This window comes from Eremothecium sinecaudum, chromosome VIII, assembly GCF_001548555.1.
Source record: "Eremothecium sinecaudum strain ATCC 58844 chromosome VIII, complete sequence".
Lineage (NCBI taxonomy): Eukaryota > Fungi > Ascomycota > Saccharomycetes > Saccharomycetales > Saccharomycetaceae > Eremothecium > Eremothecium sinecaudum.
In genome coordinates this window covers 879367-897952 of record NC_030899.1, presented here as the reverse complement: position 1 = coordinate 897952, position 18586 = coordinate 879367, and the positions used below count along the sequence as shown (strand labels likewise).

The window sequence follows — 18586 nt, the reverse complement described above, 5'->3', positions numbered from 1 at the left end:
TGTTAGTTAGCCTAGTTTAGAAGTACACCTTTGTAAGCTCATCACTTATGTAGTTAAAATATACAAAAGGTTTACTAAGCGTATACAATGATGCACTAATGAAAGTTCGCTAAACAATTAATCTAAAGCCATAGAGCTCATAAACGGATGGCTGGCATCCTGCTTCAAATTCTTTAGGAAATCATTAGTCCTTAATGGTCTCATCTTTAATTTCAAAGAGGAAGTATCATTAGTTGGTTCAGCAGCTAGTTTTCTTTTTTGTCTAATATATTCACGAGCTGCATTTAGGGCAGCATCCCTGCAAAGTTCCTTTAAATCAGAACCAGAAAGCCCAGTTGTACATTTAACAATGTAATCAAGATCAAAATCTTGTTCATCTACATCAACGTCATCTAGAAGGACCTTTAAAATCTTTCTACGTTGATCTTCATTCGGCAATGGAATAGAAAACCGTTTGGATAATCTTCTGTAAAATGCACTGTCAATATCTGCAATCCGATTGGTTGCACCCATGACTATAATTCTGCCGTTAGAACTCAAACCATCCCATAAGGTCATAAATTCTGCCTTCAACATTGCTGTCACCTCGTGATCAGTAGACGCTCTTTCTCTTAGGAAAGAATCAATCTCGTCGATGAATATGATACAAGGTTGTATTTTATTAGCAAGGGAAAATAGAGCATCAACAATCTTATTAGATTCACCATACCACTTATCCATGATGGATGACATCCTAATAGAGAGAAAATTCGCCCCACTTTCACGAGCCAAAGCTTTAGCAATCATAGTCTTACCACATCCCGGAGGACCATATAACAAAACACCTGTTGGCGCTTCAAGCAAAGAGTTATGGTTATATAGTTCCGGAGTTGTCAAAGGATAAATAACGCTTTCTGTTAGCTCATCTATAATATCTTCAAGGCCACCAATATCGGAAAACGTGACATCAATTTCATGTGGACCAACAACCGAACTCAAAGCATTACGTTCATAACCACTGAGATGTACATTTGCCAATTTAGGATTGGATTCAAGCAGTCTTTGCCATGCTATTGATTGTTTTTCCCGTGATTCTTTTGAAGGATTTGATATTGGACCACCCTCATCTGTTAACAGTTTATTAACTAAATAATAAAGCGAAATACCAGTTCCAATTAGCACAGTCCAATCGGTAATAGTTTTAAGGTCTAAACCACGGCCCATAACGTCTTATTGAGATATATGTTGATGGTTATGGGTCTTTATAGTGAACGAATTATTGAAGCAAAACAAGACAGAATTCTTAAAATTCATGTTCGGAAAATTTTACTTTAATAACGATGCTCATCGCCAACTTTAAATCACATAAGTCAGTGCTATATCGCTAAGGTAGTGTGTTTAGGGTGCAAAGGGTTACAAGGATTGATGTCAAAGCATTCAATTAACATACCTGGTGCTATTCTCGATGAGCTGAAGTCTGTGGACTACAGTGATGATAGTAGATTTAAAACCACGAACACAACAAAAAAGAAGGGAGGATCTAAGAGCAGAAAGGAAAGAAGGAAGCTTCAAAGATTGGAGAAGAAGGCAAAACATAGTGGCAAGCAGGATGCTCCTTTCAAGAAGTTTCAGAAACCTGTGAACAAAAGTATTGCTAGAGATGAGGTTATAAAGCCTACTGGTAAGGAAAATGGAAAAAGAAGTGGCACCCTACCTCCTTCGTCGGATGATGAGCTGTCTTCGGATGATTTTGAAGGGTTTGATGACGATGATCTCAATGAAGAAGAATGGGAGCAGCTTCGGGAGTTGGAAACTGAGGACGACGGTAGCTCATCTGAGGCAAACGACATCTCATCTGAAGAAAACCAGAGCTCTAGCGAGGAGGAGATGACGGTAGAGAAGACTATGGCTAAGCTAAAGGCATTGAAGGAGAAGAAAAAGGCTGCTCAAGCAAGCAAATCTGCTGTCAAAAAAAGCCAAAAAGTTGTTTCCGATGACGCCAACGAGGAAGAGTTCCACGGGTTTGATGACAGTGGTAGCGAGAAGAAAACGAAAGAGTCCCGCAAAAGGAAAGCGGATTCTGAGGCCTCATATCTTCTGACTCCTTCTGAGCGAGCTGCGATGGAGCGTGATGAGAAGGATATGAAACATTACGCAAAAGTCTTGGGATTAAAGGGTAAGAAGAAGAAACTACGTGCAACCGATGAGTACGATGCTATTGGAGGCCTGCTCGAAGGTTTGGAGTTTTTTGAAAACTACGGAAGTGATAATAGTGCTGTAGAAGTGGACAGCGATGTTGACGACGGTAGTCCTAGCGAATCTGATGCCGGAAGTGGCGACAGTGAGTCCGATAAGTCAGAAGACATAGGATCATCTGATGAAGAAGAGAATGTAGAGAATCCGTTTTCTTCTGATGACGAATTATCTTCTGACGATTTTGATGAGTTTGGTTCCGAAGATCTGGACGATGAAGAACTAGAACAACTTCGTGAACTGGAAGGCGAAAAGGAACCCAAGAAAAGAGTAAAAGAGAATCCTTACGTTGCGCCATCAAGCTCTCAAGCATATGTCCCTCCTCTGCTCAGGAATAAACGTTCTGAGGGAGAAGATGCTGCGGTAGTTGAGCTGCAGAAAAAGATACGTTCTTCACTAAACAAGTTAACTGAGTCTAATATTCCTGTGATAGTCTCATCCATTAATGAGCTTTTTGATTCTAATGCTAGGAAAACTGTAGCAGAAATTGTTAACTCTCAAATTATTGAGCTAGTTTCCCAGAAAACCAGGTTATTGGACAGTTTTGTGATGAACTTTGCTAGTGTTGCATATTCCCTTTGGAAACTGAGAGGCCTGGAGATAGGTGCTTCGTTTATCCAAGTTCTAGTTCAGTCTTTTATTGAACAGTATAATAACCAGATGGAGCATACGAAGACAAACAGTGATGTTAAAGTCCAGTTAATTCCTAAACAGTGCAGCAACCTTCTCACTCTACTTTCTTACGCTTACGATTTTGGCATGACTTCTTCTAGAATTCTGTACGATATTATAAAGCTACTTATCCAGACCCCTAATGAGTTCTCAATGGAGTTGATATTACGCATTGTGTCCGTAAGTGGCCCTTTAATTCGTGGTGATGATCCGATGGCTCTGAAGGAAATTATGGCAACTTTATTACCAATGGTAAAAGATATCGAGCAGACTCCAAGGATGAAGTTTCTGTTAGAAACCATGTATGATTTGAAGAATAATAAGTTGAAACCTTCTATTTTGGCACCAAGCCATCATAATTTGAAGAAAAGTTTATCTAATGCATTGCGAAACTCTGCGCCAACTTCCAATGAACCGCTGCAAGTTTCCTTAGATGATATTATTAATGTGGAGACCAAAGGTAAGTGGTGGCTTGTCGGTGCTTCCTGGAAAGGTAATATGGAGAATGCATTTGACGAGGCGAAGCCCAAGACAAATGACAGTAAGAAACCTTCCGAAGTGAGAATAGTAGATGGCTTTTTAGATGAAATTCCAGACTGGGATGAAATTGCTAGAAAACTGCGGATGAATACTGACACACGGCGGGCGATTTTTATAAGCATTGTATCCGCTCAAGATTACATGGAGGCATTTACCAAACTTGAGAAATTAAATCTCAAGAATAAGCAAACTCAAGAAATTCCCAAGGTTTTACTGCATTGTTTGGCAAATGATGGTGTCAATAATGGTTACAATCCATATTATTCCGTTCTAGGTGCAAAGCTTTGTGAAAACAACCATAATATTTTGAAATCATTCCAATTTCTCTTCTGGGATGTCATTAAGAAGTTTGAGGCAGACGGCGACAGTGATAACGAGGATGAATTGTTCGATGATGCCCGTGATCAATCTATCGACGCAAGGCTAAAAAAGATTGCAGTTGTTGCTTCGTTTTTTGGTTACTTGCTAGGAATGGGTAAATTAAAACTTGATGTCTTCAAGCATGTTTCATTGTTGGGAGGTTTAAATTCTGATGGTCTGCTATTTGTTGAGCAATTGTTCTGTCAGATGTTCTTAACTGTAGCAAGACAATCTGAGCAAGTAACTAAGGTTTCAGGCAAGAAGCAATTTATTTACAAAGACGACTACATGAAAGACCTTGTCTGTAAAGGCATACATTCTGATAATAAGGAGACTATTTTAAAGTCTTTCAAGTGGTTCATCAGTAAGAAATTCAAGTACAGGGATCATATAATCAAGGGCGATAATATCAAGGACTATGAACGTAAAATAAGAAGGCTGGATTGGGCCGTTTCGCGCTTCATACAATTGACTGATGAAGCCACAGATTTATAGACCAAGTAATATATGCATAGATAACAATAGATCTTACGATAAAATACTGTTTAATATTTAAAATAATAAATTTACGAGTTACAAATTACAATTATACTTAAACTGTTACATAGAGTCTTGTACAGAAGCGATAGTATTCACGAGTTTACGTCCATCAGCTTTCTGCTTGACCCTAATGACAAAAGTTTCTAGTTTACCTTCTGTGATAACAGGACATTTTATTAAATCATCATTTTCAGGACCAAGAGGTTCATAAGTAAATGTCTTCACGATATTGGTGTTTAAAAGAATATGACCCATGCCTTCAGATCTGCACAAAATCCGCACTTTTGATTTATCATCTTTACTCTGTAAAACCTTTAATTCTCCTAGACCTTTAGTTTTGTAACTTTGTGATTCACTGTCAAAGATCATTAGTTTTGCGCGTTCGGAGAATAGTGCATCTTCATTTTCCTCACCGTTGGTCATATTCAGGTTTGACTGTGGTTCCGCGGCGTGCTCCTCTTCATTAGATTCTTTAGCTTCCGCAGCGTGGTCCTCTACTTTATTAGGGGCTTTAGATTCTGCCTGCTTTTCAGTTGTATTCAGTGTTGCTGAGTTCTGTGCAAAAGGCAGCGAGAACTTAAAGTTGCTTGCAGGTTTTGAATCGTCACCATCAGCCTTCTTGGTGCCAAAAGAAAATGAGGGGGGGTTGGCACCAAACGAGAAAGGCGGCTTAGAAGTCTCTGGTTTTGGAGTTATGCCAAAAGAGAAGCTTGGAGGCTTGGTATTTTCCGTAGTAGAAGTCCCAAACGTGAACGATGGCTTGGTGTCTTTCTTCTCCCCAGCAGTAGCTGCGAATGCCGTTTTCTGTTCGTTTTTCTTCTCAGCAGGACCAGGAAATGCGAAGGAAGACTTCCCTTCATTGTTCTTCTCACTAGGAGCCGTGAAGGTGAACGCAGGTTTTGGTGCATCGTCCTTCTTACCCATTGCGCCGAAAGAAAAAGAGGGCACTGCTTCATTCTTCTTCTCGTCTACTGCTTTCTTCTCACTGTTACCAGTGGAAAAACTAAACGTAGGTTTCGTGGCAGGTGCCGCTGGCTTGTCCTCTTCCTTCTTTAACTTGAAGACATCACTGGATACATTACCGTCAAACTTAAAAACAGGGCCTTTAATCTCAACATCACTCTCACTATCACTGTCTTTTACTTCCTTCTTCTTTGGACCGAAACTAAAAACAGAACCTGTGGTAGTTGGCTTCTTATCTACAACGAACTTTGGCCCCTCTACCTTAACTTCATGGTCAGATTCAGAATCCGCGTCCGAAGAGGCTGCCGCTACATGAGCAGACGACTCTACAGATGCTGCAGAGGCTGATGGCGTAGCTGATGATATATCAAGCATATAAGTCTTATACTTCTCAAATATAGGTCTTAGATCAACAAAAGGGTCTACCTTGGTTGCTTCCACCACTTTATCCCTAAATTGCAAATTCACAGCTTCAATCTTAGCATTTTGCTCACTCTGGGCTGTTTCAGTGTTCTCTTTAGCAGCTGAATTGCCCTTATTAAACGAAAACAAGTTTTTAAACGCACCACCTGAAGAGCCATTGGCACTTCTCTTAGGCATCGCTATTTTCCTAGACCGCAACGTCGACTCTGAAGCAACAGTTGGCTTTCCAGTAGCTTCGTTAGACTCAAATTCATTTCCAAAGGTTTCCCGAGTAATTTGGGAGTCTGCAATCCTCTTGGACATTATTAAAATGATATTTACTTAACCTTTTTACTACAGTAGTAGGTTGGTAGTGGGTTTTTTTTTTTCAGATTTACTGTTTATCAACATCGTACTGCCAAACACAAGGGTTGTAATAAACAGCCAAAATGAGCGCTAACGCTTTTCAGTATTGGCGCCTCCTGGGTATTAAGACTCTCTTGGACTGAATACTATTGCATATAACTTTCCTCATGAATAGTCTAGTCTCGGCTGCAGCAAAAAACTCGATGCAAAGACTGCAAAAACTCCGATACCGGGAGTCGAACCCGGGTCTCCACGGTGAAAGCGTGGTGTGATAGCCGTTACACTATATCGGACACTTGATAAAATTTTGTTCTCCGGACACGTCATAACGTAGCGTCCCCAGTCATATGTGACTGCTGCACCCAAACATGTCACACCCACACATGTCTGTTTTTGCTGGGAGCCACGTGAGCGGCTTCGTCGTAACAACGTCGCGGCCAGTTCCCACTCTCCCAGAGCATCACCAACTACTACGATTCTATTAACTACGACCAATAGATTCAATAACAGGCCTTTAATTAGCCACAGAAGCTAGCTAGGAACGTTTAGAGTATGTTACCCACTATAATTGCAGATTGAAAGGTCGCTAGTGTTGATATTTGTATGGAATATAATTGAAAGACGTGGTTTTCTCCAATCCAGAGGCTTGAAGCTTTAAAGATCCACTATTAAAATTATCACTACCCAATACTAATAAGCGCTTAAACCTATAAAGACAATTTACTAACCCACAAACAGTAAGATGCCTCCAAAACAACAATTATCTAAGGCTCAAAAGGCCGCTGCCGCCATGGCAGGTGGTAAGAAGTCCAAGAAGAAGTGGTCCAAGAAGTCCCACAAGGACAAGGCTCAACACGCCGTCATTCTAGACCAAGACAAATTGGACAGAATTTTGAAAGAAGTTCCAACTTACAGATACGTTTCTGTCTCCGTCTTAGTTGACAGATTAAAGATTGGTGGTTCCATGGCTAGAGTTGCCTTGAGACACTTGGAAAGAGAAGGTATCATTAAGCCAATTTCTAAGCACTCTAAGCAAGCTATTTACACTAGAGCAACTGCTTCTGAATAAATGCAATGAGCTATACTAAAGAACGTATTTGTATATTTCATTAAATAGTTAGAAACGTATAATATATCATTCTCACGTTACATTTGCCAGCCCTAGAGGCCCCATTCGCGAAATCTTGGGCTTACACTATATGTTAAGTATGGAAAAATTTTCCAGTAAAAGGTATAAAAGGAAGCAACTTTTTACAACTTTCATGGCCAGATGTCGACTTCTGCAAAAGACCAGTAAGAGACCAGTGGCTGTTAGTATATGGCTACTGAGGCCAGTGCTATGTAGTAAACAGCTAATTTTGTGTTACTGTGTTGATCTAACCCTATAGTGAGACTTCCTATATGATTATAGACTTTATTTTCCACTGAGGAAGTATATGCAGGACAAAACTGTTAATTTAGGAATTCTTCGTTTATGATGGGGAACCTCACTATATTAGGGTGCTAAGTGCCATGAGAACATGGCTTCCAGGAGAAGACTGGGATTACTTTAATGATGAATAGCTTCCACAGCTCTCTTATATCCGGCGATGATTTCTCCGGAAATATGTGCCACGGATAATATCATGCATCACCATCTGAAATTAGGTATAAGCAGTTCTTCTACTGGGATCGAGCGCATTTCAGGTGCACTAGTTTTCTACAATGATGATAAAATTAATTCAGTTCTGCTTCTGAACCAAGAAGGAAGACAACACTGTTACCAAGCTCAAAAAATCTGAAAAGCATTAGAAACTAGTTCCTGTAATATTGGCCGATTACAAGCATTTTAAAAATGTATATATTGTAGAGTTTATAGTCTTAGTCTTACCTTTTCTCTGGTGGCTTCTCTCTCGCGAGCACTATTGATGAGGAAGTCCTTGGTTGACTGCCATTGCTTCTTGCGGCTGGCCGGTATAACACCATCGAACTTGTTAAGAGCGTATAGTGCTGTGTTTTGAACGTATGGGGAGAAGTTTAGTTTCAACCAGAAGATTGTCACATAGAAGATAAGGGTAAAGCCAGCGATACCCTTGAAGAGCAGCGTGTCGAGGACCAATGAAAGTAAAACAAAGATTTCCGAGTATGCGATGCAGTGTAGAAGTCTTCTGTTCTGTTTGGTGACTTCGCGCTCAGTTGCAGTGGCCTTCTTGGTTAGATGCAAATAGCTTGTTGCAATAAAGGGCACCAATTTGAAGACAGATGATCCTGTAAAAAGCCAGACAATTGCAATTAGCAAATTTTGGAAATTATCTGTGCTCAATAAATCATAAACAGTTGGGTTCAAATGGGACCAATTCTGCCATGATGTTACGCTATGTGAACATAATACTCCTATTAAGCTTAAACGATAGCACACTTTGGGAATGTAACGGATTGAACCAAAAATCCAGTTTGTAGGCGCTATTGGGGTCCTGGTGAAAGTCCATAGTAAAGCTTTCCATGAACGAGAGCGTAGTAGGGTTATCCAACCATAAACATCACTTAACATGTATATCAGACCACACCATAAAGTCAAATTATGACCAATGGTCCAAATTGCTTTCTGTTTCTTTACATTGGTTTTCTGAGTCTTAGCCTTCTTACGGATTATTTGCTTCTTTACCATAATTATTCATTAGCTGACCAGTCTTATACCTTTGATACCAATAATATAACAGTTGTATGCGTGTTAGTTAGTGAGGTATCATCCCTATTAAGTCTTCTGTTGCTATTAAATATTTAAGGGCAATGCCGCGTTCACGTGACTTGATAAATTTACCGATTAAGAGGTATATTATGAGCATTAGGTTTCATGGTAATGCAGGCGTAGAATTTGGGTACCTATACTGTTTCTTATGCTGTGTTTCCTGTGTTTTGTGAATATCGACATTATACGGCTTTATCTGCCGATGAGCATCTAGCACACCGTACTATTACCGTGACATTAACTTCATATATCGAGACAAAAAGCGCTTAAGGCTGGTAATTAGGTGGTTTGGTGTAATGGCAAACTCTAGGTTTGAGTACGTGAGGGAATTTGAGGTTCATGATACGCTTTTACCTCAAACGTATATCGTCGTAAGAATAGATGGTAAAAGCTTTCACCAGTTCTCGAAGTACTATGAGTTCGACAAGCCCAATGATGAGGCAGCCTTGAAGTTAATGAATTCATGTGCAAAGAACGTTGTATTGAAATATTCCAGCGATATCATTATGGCTTTTGGGGAAAGTGATGAGTATTCATTTATTCTCAAGAAAGAATGTGTTTTATATCAAAGAAGAAAGGATAAACTAAGCACGCTTTTTGCGACGTTATTTACAGCTAACTATGTGGCACTATGGCCGAAGTTTTTCCCTGATAAATCGCTGCATTACAAACATCTACCGTGTTTTGATGCCAGGTGTATAAGTTATCCAAACTTACAGACGATCAAAGATTATTTGTGCTGGAGGTTTGTAGATACTCATATCAACAATTTGTACAACACTGCATTCTGGAACCTAGTTATTAAATGTGGATTGACTACGCAGCAGGCTGAACAGAAGCTCTGTGGTACTCTTTCAAGTGACAAGCATGAAATCCTATTCAGTGAATGTGGCGTCAACTATAATAATGAGCAAGAGATGTTTAAGAAAGGCTCTTTGATCACTTCAAAAGGCGAGATCCTTCATGTGGATGTTGTAAAGAAGATAGACGAATTATTTGACGGTTATTAAATATCTACGTAATGTAATTCGGCCCTGTTGCATAGAAAGTACGCTCTGTAATCCTCCACAAGCTGGATGCAATGAATTATATCAGTTTCTTGAGCTACCTCGATAACTTGGCTTTCTACTTCTATATCCAACTTGTAATTGTATTTCCATTTGTAAACCTTCCCGCACTCGCTTCCTGATACGATAGTGAGATCGCTGTCGCCATTGAAGTGCATCTGACAATCCACCAGTGGTGATGTTTCCTTGCAATTAGTTGTTCGCTCGAATATCCGTACGAGGTCCCAGTCTCCTCTTGTATTCCTTTTATGTAGAACGCAGCCCAGATTCGTTATGGACTCACAGAAGTACACGAGAGAGGTAGTTCGCAGACGCTTGACAGTAGCAAAAGTAACACTAATTAGCGTATTCTCTACCTCTGGGTTCATTGACTGGGTGACATTATGTTTCTCCAGAGTGCCATTGTCTAGCCAGTAAATGCTGTTGTCAAAACATGCCATGGCAACTTGTTTCACAGGGCCGACCTTATCTTCCCAGGTAGTAGCACTGTCAAATCCAGAGGACATATAATTCAAGGAATCATCACTGGACTCCACTAATGCGCGATAAGAGTGGAATTTTCTTCGACGAAGAGAGTATTTTACAGTTGATATCGTCCCAAGCCTTGTGCAGAACCAAATATCAACTGACCCATCTTTTAAAGCCTTTGCAACATAACTCAATATGCGATCCTTATTATTCGCTAAATACCACGTAGGTATCTCTTCGTCAGTCTCAGGAAGCCCAAAGAGTTGTTCTAAACTCACCAGCTGTATTGCATTTCCAGTAGTTATAACCAATACAGATTTCTTTTCAACGGTATTATTACTTATTAGGGGAACCTCAACTAGTTCTAATCGATTCAATATTGAATAGTCTTTATCTTCATATAATCCAAGTTTCAATGATAATCTGAATGGGATACTCTTTTGTTTATCAATGTTGAATAGGCGCAGAGAACCTTGGACCGACCCATCTAGATCAATTTCTGCATAAACGGCATACTTGGAATTACTGGTTACTTTATAGCTAGTTATTATGCAGTTTTCAGAGCTGCGAGATAGTTCTAACGGCATTAAAGTTACATTAGTTGTCTACGGCGGTATGATCCTGTTACAACTTATAATTTACACATGCATCTCTTTTTACAATTTAGAAGTAGAAATGATCACATGAAGGCGAAATTCACGTCATAAATACAAAATGGGCTTCTGGTAATTTCTGATAACTTTAATCGGGATATAGGTTCCTCTATATATCTATATTATTTTACAATTAGGTATTTTTAAGTTTCTATTATTGTGCTTCTATATATTGTCTCTCATTTTGGTTCGATATCATAGCGGAGTCTAATACCCATAGCAGCCAATTCAGAATCCAAATATTTCAAGACAAATGGGATAGCCACAGTAGTGGTTTCATCACCACCGACAAACTTTTTACCTTGACCGTCTTCCCAGATGTGTGAATCATTAATATATATTGATTCCTCGTGCTCGTGTTCTGCGAGCATCTTTTTAGCCTCATCGAATGAAATAGCACAACGTCGACATCTAACGGTTGCCATGGTGCCTATTTTAGGCACACTTAATTGAGTGGTTAAAATAGAACCACACTCACGACAGATGGCAGATTGAGTATAATCCGAGGAATTTAGCAGACGGTCTTGTAACAAGAAAGAGGTACCATGACCAATTAGGGCATCCCTTTCCATTTCACCAACTCTAATACCACCATGTCTCTTTCTACCCTTCACAGGCTGCATAGTCAAACTATTAACAGGACCTGTGGAACGTACTTGGAACTTATCGTTAACCATATGACGCAATCTTTGATAGTAGACGACACCAATGTAGATGTCTGCTCTCAATTCTTCACCAGTAGCACCTGAATACATTGGTTCGTTACCGTGGTAGTTATATCCTGCCTTTAGTAATTGATCACCAAAGTAGTCAGCAGGAGTGTCATCTTCGTTAAATGTCCATGGGGTAGCATCTTGAGCAATACCATGTAAAGCACCTGCCTTACCGGCCAGAGACTCCACAAACATACCGATTGTCATACGCGAAGGGAAAGCATGAGGATTAATAATGACATCTGGCTGAATTCCAGTTTCACTAAATGGCATGTCTACAGTGGGCCATTTTCTCGAACAAACACCTTTTTGACCATGTCTAGAAGAAAACTTGTCACCGATATTTGGAGTTCTTCTAATACGGTACTTGATGGTAATATACTGAAGCTCTTGGCACTTGCTGGAATCATCCCCAATTAAATTAACTTCTTCAACGTATGCTGGTTCACTAGAATGGTATGTCTTGATTTTAGTTTTGTTCAATGTCTCATCAAAGTAAGCACAAATTGGATCACCTTCTTCAACGTAAGTACCAATCATGGGCAAACCATCATCGTCAAGCTTTTCTAGCCATTCTTTTGGCCATTCATCGTTACCAAAACCAAAATACTGGGTGATTGGGTCACCACGTCCTCTGTTCAAGGACAAGTCAATCTTTTCAGTCTTGTACATTGTGCCGTATGCAAAGCCTCTCTCATCGGCAGACTTGTTTATAATCATCGCATCATCCATATCATAACCAGTATAAGAAATGACAGCAACCACAGCGTTCGTACCGTTCGGGAAGTTATCCATCCCGTAGTCATCATAAAGATTAGCTTTCACAATTGGTGTTTGGCCGGATTGCAACCTATACAATTTGTTATCGGAACGATGGCATAAGGCAACACCTGGAGTACCCATAGTTTGCTTACCCATCTGACATTGATACATATTTCTAGGAGATTGATTAAAGTCCGAGAATGGAGTTAAGTTAGCCAGAATGGATAGAATGTTGGTTGGGGAAAATTCAACATGTGTATGTACGTTGTTTTGGATTTCCGGAGGCGTGACAGCAATGTTCATATAAACCTGTTCAAATGGACCCACTATATCTTCCTTATCTAGAGGTAAGTAACGAACTGGACGCATCATTCTAGAGTGTCCAGCAAACAAGTACAGACCTGGATATTGACCACGAGTAGAAGGTGGAACATAACCAATTTCTAAACTTAACGGTAGACCTGGGGTTTTCCCTTCAACCTTCCAGAATCTCAAGGTATCAGCAACAACTTTACCTTGCTCATGTGAACACCAACCAATAATTTTTCCGTCTAGTTGAACACAACATTTAGTAGGGCCAGCAGCTGTAACATGGGCTGCAGGAGAAACACCCAATCGGTACAGTAACTGAGGAACTTCAGATACATCTGACTGCGTGGTAGAAATTTTACATTTATGAGCAAAATGATTCAACAAACCACACGGCGTACCATCAGGTGTATGCACGGGACACAAGAACCCCCAGGATTCTGGAAGCAACTTTCTGACGGCAGTGGTCTTCAATTGAGCAAAGAAAGAACCTCTATGAACCATTCTAAAGTGCGAAATAAAACGATAGAAGTTAATCTTCTCAGCAACAACAGTGTAACCAGAAACTTGTTGCAAATCAAGACCAGACTGAGAAACCAAATTACCAGTGGACAAAAAGTATTGCAGTTTCGAACCGATGTTCTCATTAACCCTCATTAATACCCTGCTCATGTACTTACGGTCGTTGAAGTCCACAGCAATGCCTCGATTGACATCTGCAGTTATCTGCATTCTAATGGATTGTAGATATTCGTCAACCTTTTCCTTAATGATCATACCATACAAAAACCCGCCTAAAAGCACTTCTTGATGCTGGGTCGCATCTGGATTGTCTGGAAAACACTCACCGGCAACCAAGGAGTATAATTTTCTGATCATAAACATCAACATCCGGGACTTATCGACATTTTCGCCAAGGTGCACCAAAACAATACGTCTTAGCACTTCCTGACCGACGTCATAATCACTCATCCCAGGTGAAGCTTGGAACACCACCCGGAATTTGTCGCCCAAATACTGAAGCACTTGTCTCCTGTTCTGCAGCTGTGCATACTGCTTCTTGAATCCACGAAGTAACAATTCCAAACGATCAGTTAAGAAAGAGTTTGCAGTGTCTGTACCGACTATACCATCAAACAACTCTCTATCACTAGCATTAGTCAGCGCCTTTAGAATCATAACAACAGGTACCAAGTATTCATTTTTCCTCCAGGAGAAACGAAATGCCACCTGACCATCATTCAGGTAATGCAAGACATTGGTTTGAGAGGTCTGATCGGGTCTAACACAACGGATTTGAACACCGTAATGCGAATATGATGCTCCCCTGTTGGCAAATGATGGTCTAATTATAGCCATTGGGTGATTCCTACGCTGAACAATCAGCATTCTGATCAGTTTCTCAATACCATTGACAATAAAGTACCCTCCAAGTTCATCAGACTCTTCTTTGTGCTGAACTAGGTCGTGTGGCGACATCTTGTCTAAATGACAGCGGTTACTCCGCAACATAATTGGTAACCACCCGCAATCCCGAACCTCGCTATAAACAGTTTCACCGTTATTCACATTCCACTTCAACTTGAGCATCAGCTTGCCTTTATAAGATGACAGCAGCTGTCTGCTCTCCGCGGGAAAAACTTTCCGTTCCATCGCCATGCTCACTCCGTCGTTGGTCATGGGCTTCATGACTGAAATTTGTTCCACCTCAAAGGACAATTTGTTTCCCAGGTAGTTTGGGTTTTCGTCCGTTCGCTTACCATCAAACACAACCTTGGCGCCAATGTCCTTCATCGCTTGATTCAACAGGCCGCCACCAGGCCCTTCTGTCAACGCATTGAAGGATCCGATGTGCGGCTCCACGGCCTCCTGTAACAGCGGGAACGCAGATTTGTCTTTAGGAGGATTGACAAACCGCGATTCACGTTCCACAGTCCTGAAATCCGCAGTCCGGTTCTTCAAACCGCCTTCCATAACGCTCATTCCTATATTTGAACGTCCCGAAACTCTTGCAGTTCAATCGCCAGTCTTGTCCCAAACGAAGTAGTCTTCCTTACTTGTACTTCACCACCATTCAGTAGCGATGAGCTTCGCAGCTGAAAATTTTCTCTCATGGCGTGAATTGCTTTTTTGTTCTGTAGATCAGCTGCCCAGGAATCACCGTCAAAACCGCACGTGAACCAGGTCCTAACATCAAATAAACAGCCTTGTTGGCGCAATCGGTAGCGCGTATGACTCTTAATCATAAGGTTACGGGTTCGAGCCCCGTACAGGGCTAAATTTTTGCATCCCCTTCGTCCGCCTGTGACTTTCCTCACAATTGTCCGAATGGCGTTCTCTTTTTTAAGAAGTTAATTTAAAAAGGCCCGCGTTTTTCCGGGAATGAGATTACTAATTATGAGACAATCGTCTGATTCTATTTGCCAAATGGATAGCCCTCGTAAAAATATAATCGGATTTTTCCAATAAACCCTAAATACGTCACGTAATTAAGTCTCATTTTTAGAAACAGTCTATTGATAGAATCATGTAAATTGTTTTTTTTTATTACACTGTGGAGGTAACGTAGAAAATCCATTATATATATATTGCATTCGATCTTGTATTTCATTATCAGTTGAACTTTTAAGATTTAGTCTAAAAGAATCAGTCAGTATTAATACAAATCACTAATCCATCCAATCCAATCAACAATGAAGTTCACTCAAGTTTCCGCTGCTGCCGCTGCCCTCACTTTCGCTAAATCTGCTTTGGCCGACTCTGACGAGTTCTACGCTTTAATCATCCGTAGTGCATCCAAGTTCCACTACTCCGGTCTCTACGTTGGTGAAGACAACTTGGTCAAGGTTGGTTACGGCCACCCAGCTGTCACCTCTGTTATTACTGACGACGGTAAGCTCAAGTACGGTTCTAAGTACTGGGTTGCTTTGGAAGAAGGTGTTTTCAGACTAGGTGAGGAAGAAGAAGCTTCTACCGGTTTCTACGCTTCTGGTGGCCACATTGGTGTCAACGGTTCCGAATTCTACTGGGCTGCTACCAACGGTTCTGAGTACATCTTGAGCTACAAGAACAGAGAGGAGCAAATCCAAGGTGGTAACGGTATTGTTATCAGAGGTCAACTAGCTGGTAACAACACCAACGCTACCACCGTCCGTGACTTCCACAAGCCAAACGACACTGACTCCTCCACTGCTGTTACCTCCACCTTGAACCCAGCTGCCACCGCTCTTGTTAGCCAAATCGGTGACGGTCAAATTCAAGCCGCTACTTCCACCCCAGTTGTTCAAGCTCACTCTTTGAACGGTGCCAACTTCAACGGTGCTAACCTATTTGCCGGTGCTGCAGCCGCCGCTATTGGTTTGTTGATGTAAGTTTCGCCTGTTCTAGCACCTTGTGCATATCTCTGAGCTATGTGTGATAAATGGAAAAGGAAACTCTTCATAAAAAACACAATCGCCGCATGATATAGCGGCAACATCTATATTCCTCTATACTTCTAATACCTTTTGATACATATTTTGAAACTGTTTTCTTTTTCACTCTTCGCTCATATGCGTTTTTAGTTTCGTCCGCTGGTAATATTAAAGCGGGCCGCTTACAGCGTCCGTCAGATGGGCCCCAGTTCTGCAAGGCCCATCAGTAGCCGCGCAAGTGGCATACAAAGTTCTTGAGTTTAACTATATAAGACTGTTCTAGAACCGATGATAGTTACTAAGTATTCGGTAATCATACTTTAATCGGTACCTATTTTGACACCTTTTGAAAGACAAACCATGAAAATCTGTAGTGCATTAATAGTTAGCTTACTTGCCGCGTCGCGTGCTGTTTTGGCCGATTCCGACAGGTTTGGATTTGTTGGATTTGTTGAGGGACCCGACGCCGGTTATTTCACAATATACGACGAAGGAAAGGACTTGCTTATTGGACGTTCCTTAAAGAAATTAAGCGCGGTAATTAACAATTCTGGCAAGATCCAGTTTTCCAATAACGAATGGCTCGGAGTTGAGGACAGCGGCAAAATAGTCATGGGAGGTGAGAGTTCCGCAGCAGATGGTTTCAAGATTGTAGGGGGGCGATTAACCTACAAGGACTCGCAGGACTTTTACGCTGTTAACGACAATGGCAACACTCAGTGGTATACGCAGTCCGTAGGCGACAGTCCTAAAATGGATATTCGTCCACATTCTACGACTGGCACAACTGTGGTTGCTGACTTTGACCCTTCCGAGCCAGATAAGCCCAAGACTACATCAGGTGTGAGATCTGGTTCGTCAGCGGGTAATTTAATGCAACCACCAAGGACTAATGCCGCTTCTTCAAGTGAAGAAAGCCGTTCCGTACTGCTATCAACTAGGACTATAGTTGGGACTAACTTTATACCGGTTATACACACACCGGCTCCTAACGTGGTTGTCACCTCGATGCAGGCTGTTCCAACGACAGATGTCACCGTCGTGTCATTAAGGGTTCCTCTTTCCGACAGGCCATCCTTGCTGCATGCGACATCCACCAATGGTGATGGATCTTTCTACAATGCACACAGGAGTGTCGAGTCTAGTTCTAAAAATGGCGCTGGGCGCTTAGGTCGCTTAAACAGTTACATTATTGGTGCAGCGCTCTTACTGCTCTGAAATCCTATAATACAACATAAGGCACAGATAAAGGCAGACCACGGACAGAATAATCCTACATCAAGGGCATAACATCATGCTAGTCATCGATAGCTTAAATGTCTTGGAGTTCTTTTATATTATTTGTATATGATATATTTAAGCTTAGGCGAGTCACGTGACACGTCCGAAACAGCGTTAATAAAATAAATATTAAGCTTTTCCAAATTCCAACGCTTACTTCTGGAGCTCATCTCTGCAGATTCAGGGTTGGAACAGAAAGAAGGACTGAAGACAGGGCGCGATGTCAGAGCGAAAGGTGATCAACAAGTACTACCCCCCCGACTATGATCCGCAGGAGGCGGAGAAGCAGGTGCGCCAGCTCTCTAAGAAGCTGAAGACCATGCAGAAAGACAGTGTTACGATAAGATTAATGACTCCGTTTAGCATACGGTGCCTGAAGTGTTCTGAGTATATCCCCAAATTTCGCAAGTTTAATGGCAAGAAGGAGGTGCTGCCGGAGAAGTACCTCGATACCATCAAGATTTTTAGGCTAAGCATCAAGTGTCCGCGGTGCTCGAGTATGATATCGTTCCGGACCGACCCCAATAGGGGTGATTACGAGATGGAAGTAGGCGGTGTGCGTAATTACGTTCGCGAAGACGAGAAATCCAACATCAGGGCCGACGAGACAACAGAGGAGACTCTGGATAGACTAATGAAGGAGGAAGAGGCAATGTCACGTGCCGAAGAAGATAACGGAGAGGACAAACTGCAGCAGTTGGAGCTCCGGCTTGCAAAGCTCCAACAGGAGCAGGAGGATGACGAAGTAGTGGAAGCGCTGCAGAAGGCTAGCTACCGCCGAATGAGACGAGCCGCTACTGTTGACAGTAGCAGCGTCAGTATTGATGGCCCGGAACTCGATGACATTGATCAAATAGCGGAAGAGGCATTTAAACGGAAGGCGGAAGAACAGAAGCTGAATAAAAATGTTCCAGAATCCGTTCCCAGTGACGCTAAGCATAAACCCCAAAGCAATCCCCTGGGCATTGTTTCCAAGAAAAAAAAAAAATTCCGCAGGAAGTGTTAATCTTCTTCTTTCCTTCGCATTGACAAGTGCCAATAACATCTATAAACGTGCTGCGATGTTAATCTATAGCAAGACACTGATAGGTGGGCGTTTAAATTGATCTAAGCATTC

At 41.4% G+C, this 18586-nt stretch overlaps 11 protein-coding genes and 5 non-coding genes across 16 annotated transcripts; 7 read left to right on the top strand and 9 right to left on the bottom strand.

Annotated features, from left to right (window-relative positions):
* Window positions 1-117: 117 nt before the first annotated feature.
* Window positions 118-1203, bottom strand: MSP1 (protein-degrading AAA family ATPase MSP1; the record flags this gene model as incomplete). The annotated part of the gene is made up of 1 exon (XM_018134438.1): window positions 118-1203. One exon carries the CDS (start codon window positions 1201-1203, stop codon window positions 118-120), a length of 1086 nt encoding a protein of 361 aa, XP_017989927.1.
* Window positions 1204-1404: 201 nt separating this feature from the next.
* On the top strand, window positions 1405-4299 carry SGD1 (Sgd1p; the record flags this gene model as incomplete). Its single annotated transcript, XM_018134437.1, has 1 exon — window positions 1405-4299. The coding sequence occupies one exon, from the start codon at window positions 1405-1407 to the stop codon at window positions 4297-4299; it is 2895 nt and encodes a 964-aa protein (XP_017989926.1).
* Window positions 4300-4404: 105 nt separating this feature from the next.
* NUP2 (nucleoporin NUP2) lies at window positions 4405-6033 on the bottom strand (the record flags this gene model as incomplete). The annotated part of the gene is made up of 1 exon (XM_018134436.1): window positions 4405-6033. One exon carries the CDS (start codon window positions 6031-6033, stop codon window positions 4405-4407), a length of 1629 nt encoding a protein of 542 aa, XP_017989925.1.
* A 263-nt stretch (window positions 6034-6296) lies between these two features.
* AW171_hschr84996 lies at window positions 6297-6368 on the bottom strand. Its single transcript has one exon. It is a non-coding gene; the product is annotated as a tRNA-Glu (tRNA).
* A 449-nt stretch (window positions 6369-6817) lies between these two features.
* RPS25A (40S ribosomal protein eS25) lies at window positions 6818-7144 on the top strand (the record flags this gene model as incomplete). The annotated part of the gene is made up of 1 exon (XM_018134435.1): window positions 6818-7144. The coding sequence occupies one exon, from the start codon at window positions 6818-6820 to the stop codon at window positions 7142-7144; it is 327 nt and encodes a 108-aa protein (XP_017989924.1).
* Window positions 7145-7476: 332 nt separating this feature from the next.
* AW171_hschr84994 lies at window positions 7477-7554 on the bottom strand. Its single transcript, XR_001930138.1, has one exon. It is a non-coding gene; the product is annotated as an HHRSNR57 (small nuclear RNA).
* Window positions 7555-7656: 102 nt separating this feature from the next.
* On the bottom strand, window positions 7657-7716 carry AW171_hschr84993. The gene has a single exon (XR_001930137.1). It is a non-coding gene; the product is annotated as an HHRSNR55 (small nuclear RNA).
* Window positions 7717-7779: 63 nt separating this feature from the next.
* AW171_hschr84992 lies at window positions 7780-7849 on the bottom strand. Its single transcript, XR_001930139.1, has one exon. It is a non-coding gene; the product is annotated as an HHRSNR61 (small nuclear RNA).
* A 78-nt stretch (window positions 7850-7927) lies between these two features.
* On the bottom strand, window positions 7928-8722 carry AW171_hschr84991 (uncharacterized protein; the record flags this gene model as incomplete). Its single annotated transcript, XM_018134434.1, has 1 exon — window positions 7928-8722. One exon carries the CDS (start codon window positions 8720-8722, stop codon window positions 7928-7930), a length of 795 nt encoding a protein of 264 aa, XP_017989923.1.
* A 377-nt stretch (window positions 8723-9099) lies between these two features.
* Window positions 9100-9813, top strand: THG1 (tRNA guanylyltransferase; the record flags this gene model as incomplete). Its single annotated transcript, XM_018134433.1, has 1 exon — window positions 9100-9813. One exon carries the CDS (start codon window positions 9100-9102, stop codon window positions 9811-9813), a length of 714 nt encoding a protein of 237 aa, XP_017989922.1.
* Window positions 9810-10925, bottom strand: AW171_hschr84989 (HHR156Wp; the record flags this gene model as incomplete). Its single annotated transcript, XM_018134432.1, has 1 exon — window positions 9810-10925. One exon carries the CDS (start codon window positions 10923-10925, stop codon window positions 9810-9812), a length of 1116 nt encoding a protein of 371 aa, XP_017989921.1.
* A 245-nt stretch (window positions 10926-11170) lies between these two features.
* Window positions 11171-14758, bottom strand: RPA135 (DNA-directed RNA polymerase I core subunit RPA135; the record flags this gene model as incomplete). Its single annotated transcript, XM_018134431.1, has 1 exon — window positions 11171-14758. The coding sequence occupies one exon, from the start codon at window positions 14756-14758 to the stop codon at window positions 11171-11173; it is 3588 nt and encodes a 1195-aa protein (XP_017989920.1).
* A 221-nt stretch (window positions 14759-14979) lies between these two features.
* AW171_hschr84987 lies at window positions 14980-15052 on the top strand. Its single transcript has one exon. It is a non-coding gene; the product is annotated as a tRNA-Lys (tRNA).
* Window positions 15053-15468: 416 nt separating this feature from the next.
* AW171_hschr84986 (HHR154Cp) lies at window positions 15469-16146 on the top strand (the record flags this gene model as incomplete). The annotated part of the gene is made up of 1 exon (XM_018134430.1): window positions 15469-16146. One exon carries the CDS (start codon window positions 15469-15471, stop codon window positions 16144-16146), a length of 678 nt encoding a protein of 225 aa, XP_017989919.1.
* A 402-nt stretch (window positions 16147-16548) lies between these two features.
* Window positions 16549-17406, top strand: AW171_hschr84985 (HHR153Cp; the record flags this gene model as incomplete). The annotated part of the gene is made up of 1 exon (XM_018134429.1): window positions 16549-17406. One exon carries the CDS (start codon window positions 16549-16551, stop codon window positions 17404-17406), a length of 858 nt encoding a protein of 285 aa, XP_017989918.1.
* Window positions 17407-17689: 283 nt separating this feature from the next.
* On the top strand, window positions 17690-18475 carry YJU2 (mRNA splicing protein YJU2; the record flags this gene model as incomplete). Its single annotated transcript, XM_018134428.1, has 1 exon — window positions 17690-18475. One exon carries the CDS (start codon window positions 17690-17692, stop codon window positions 18473-18475), a length of 786 nt encoding a protein of 261 aa, XP_017989917.1.
* Window positions 18476-18586: the final 111 nt, after the last annotated feature.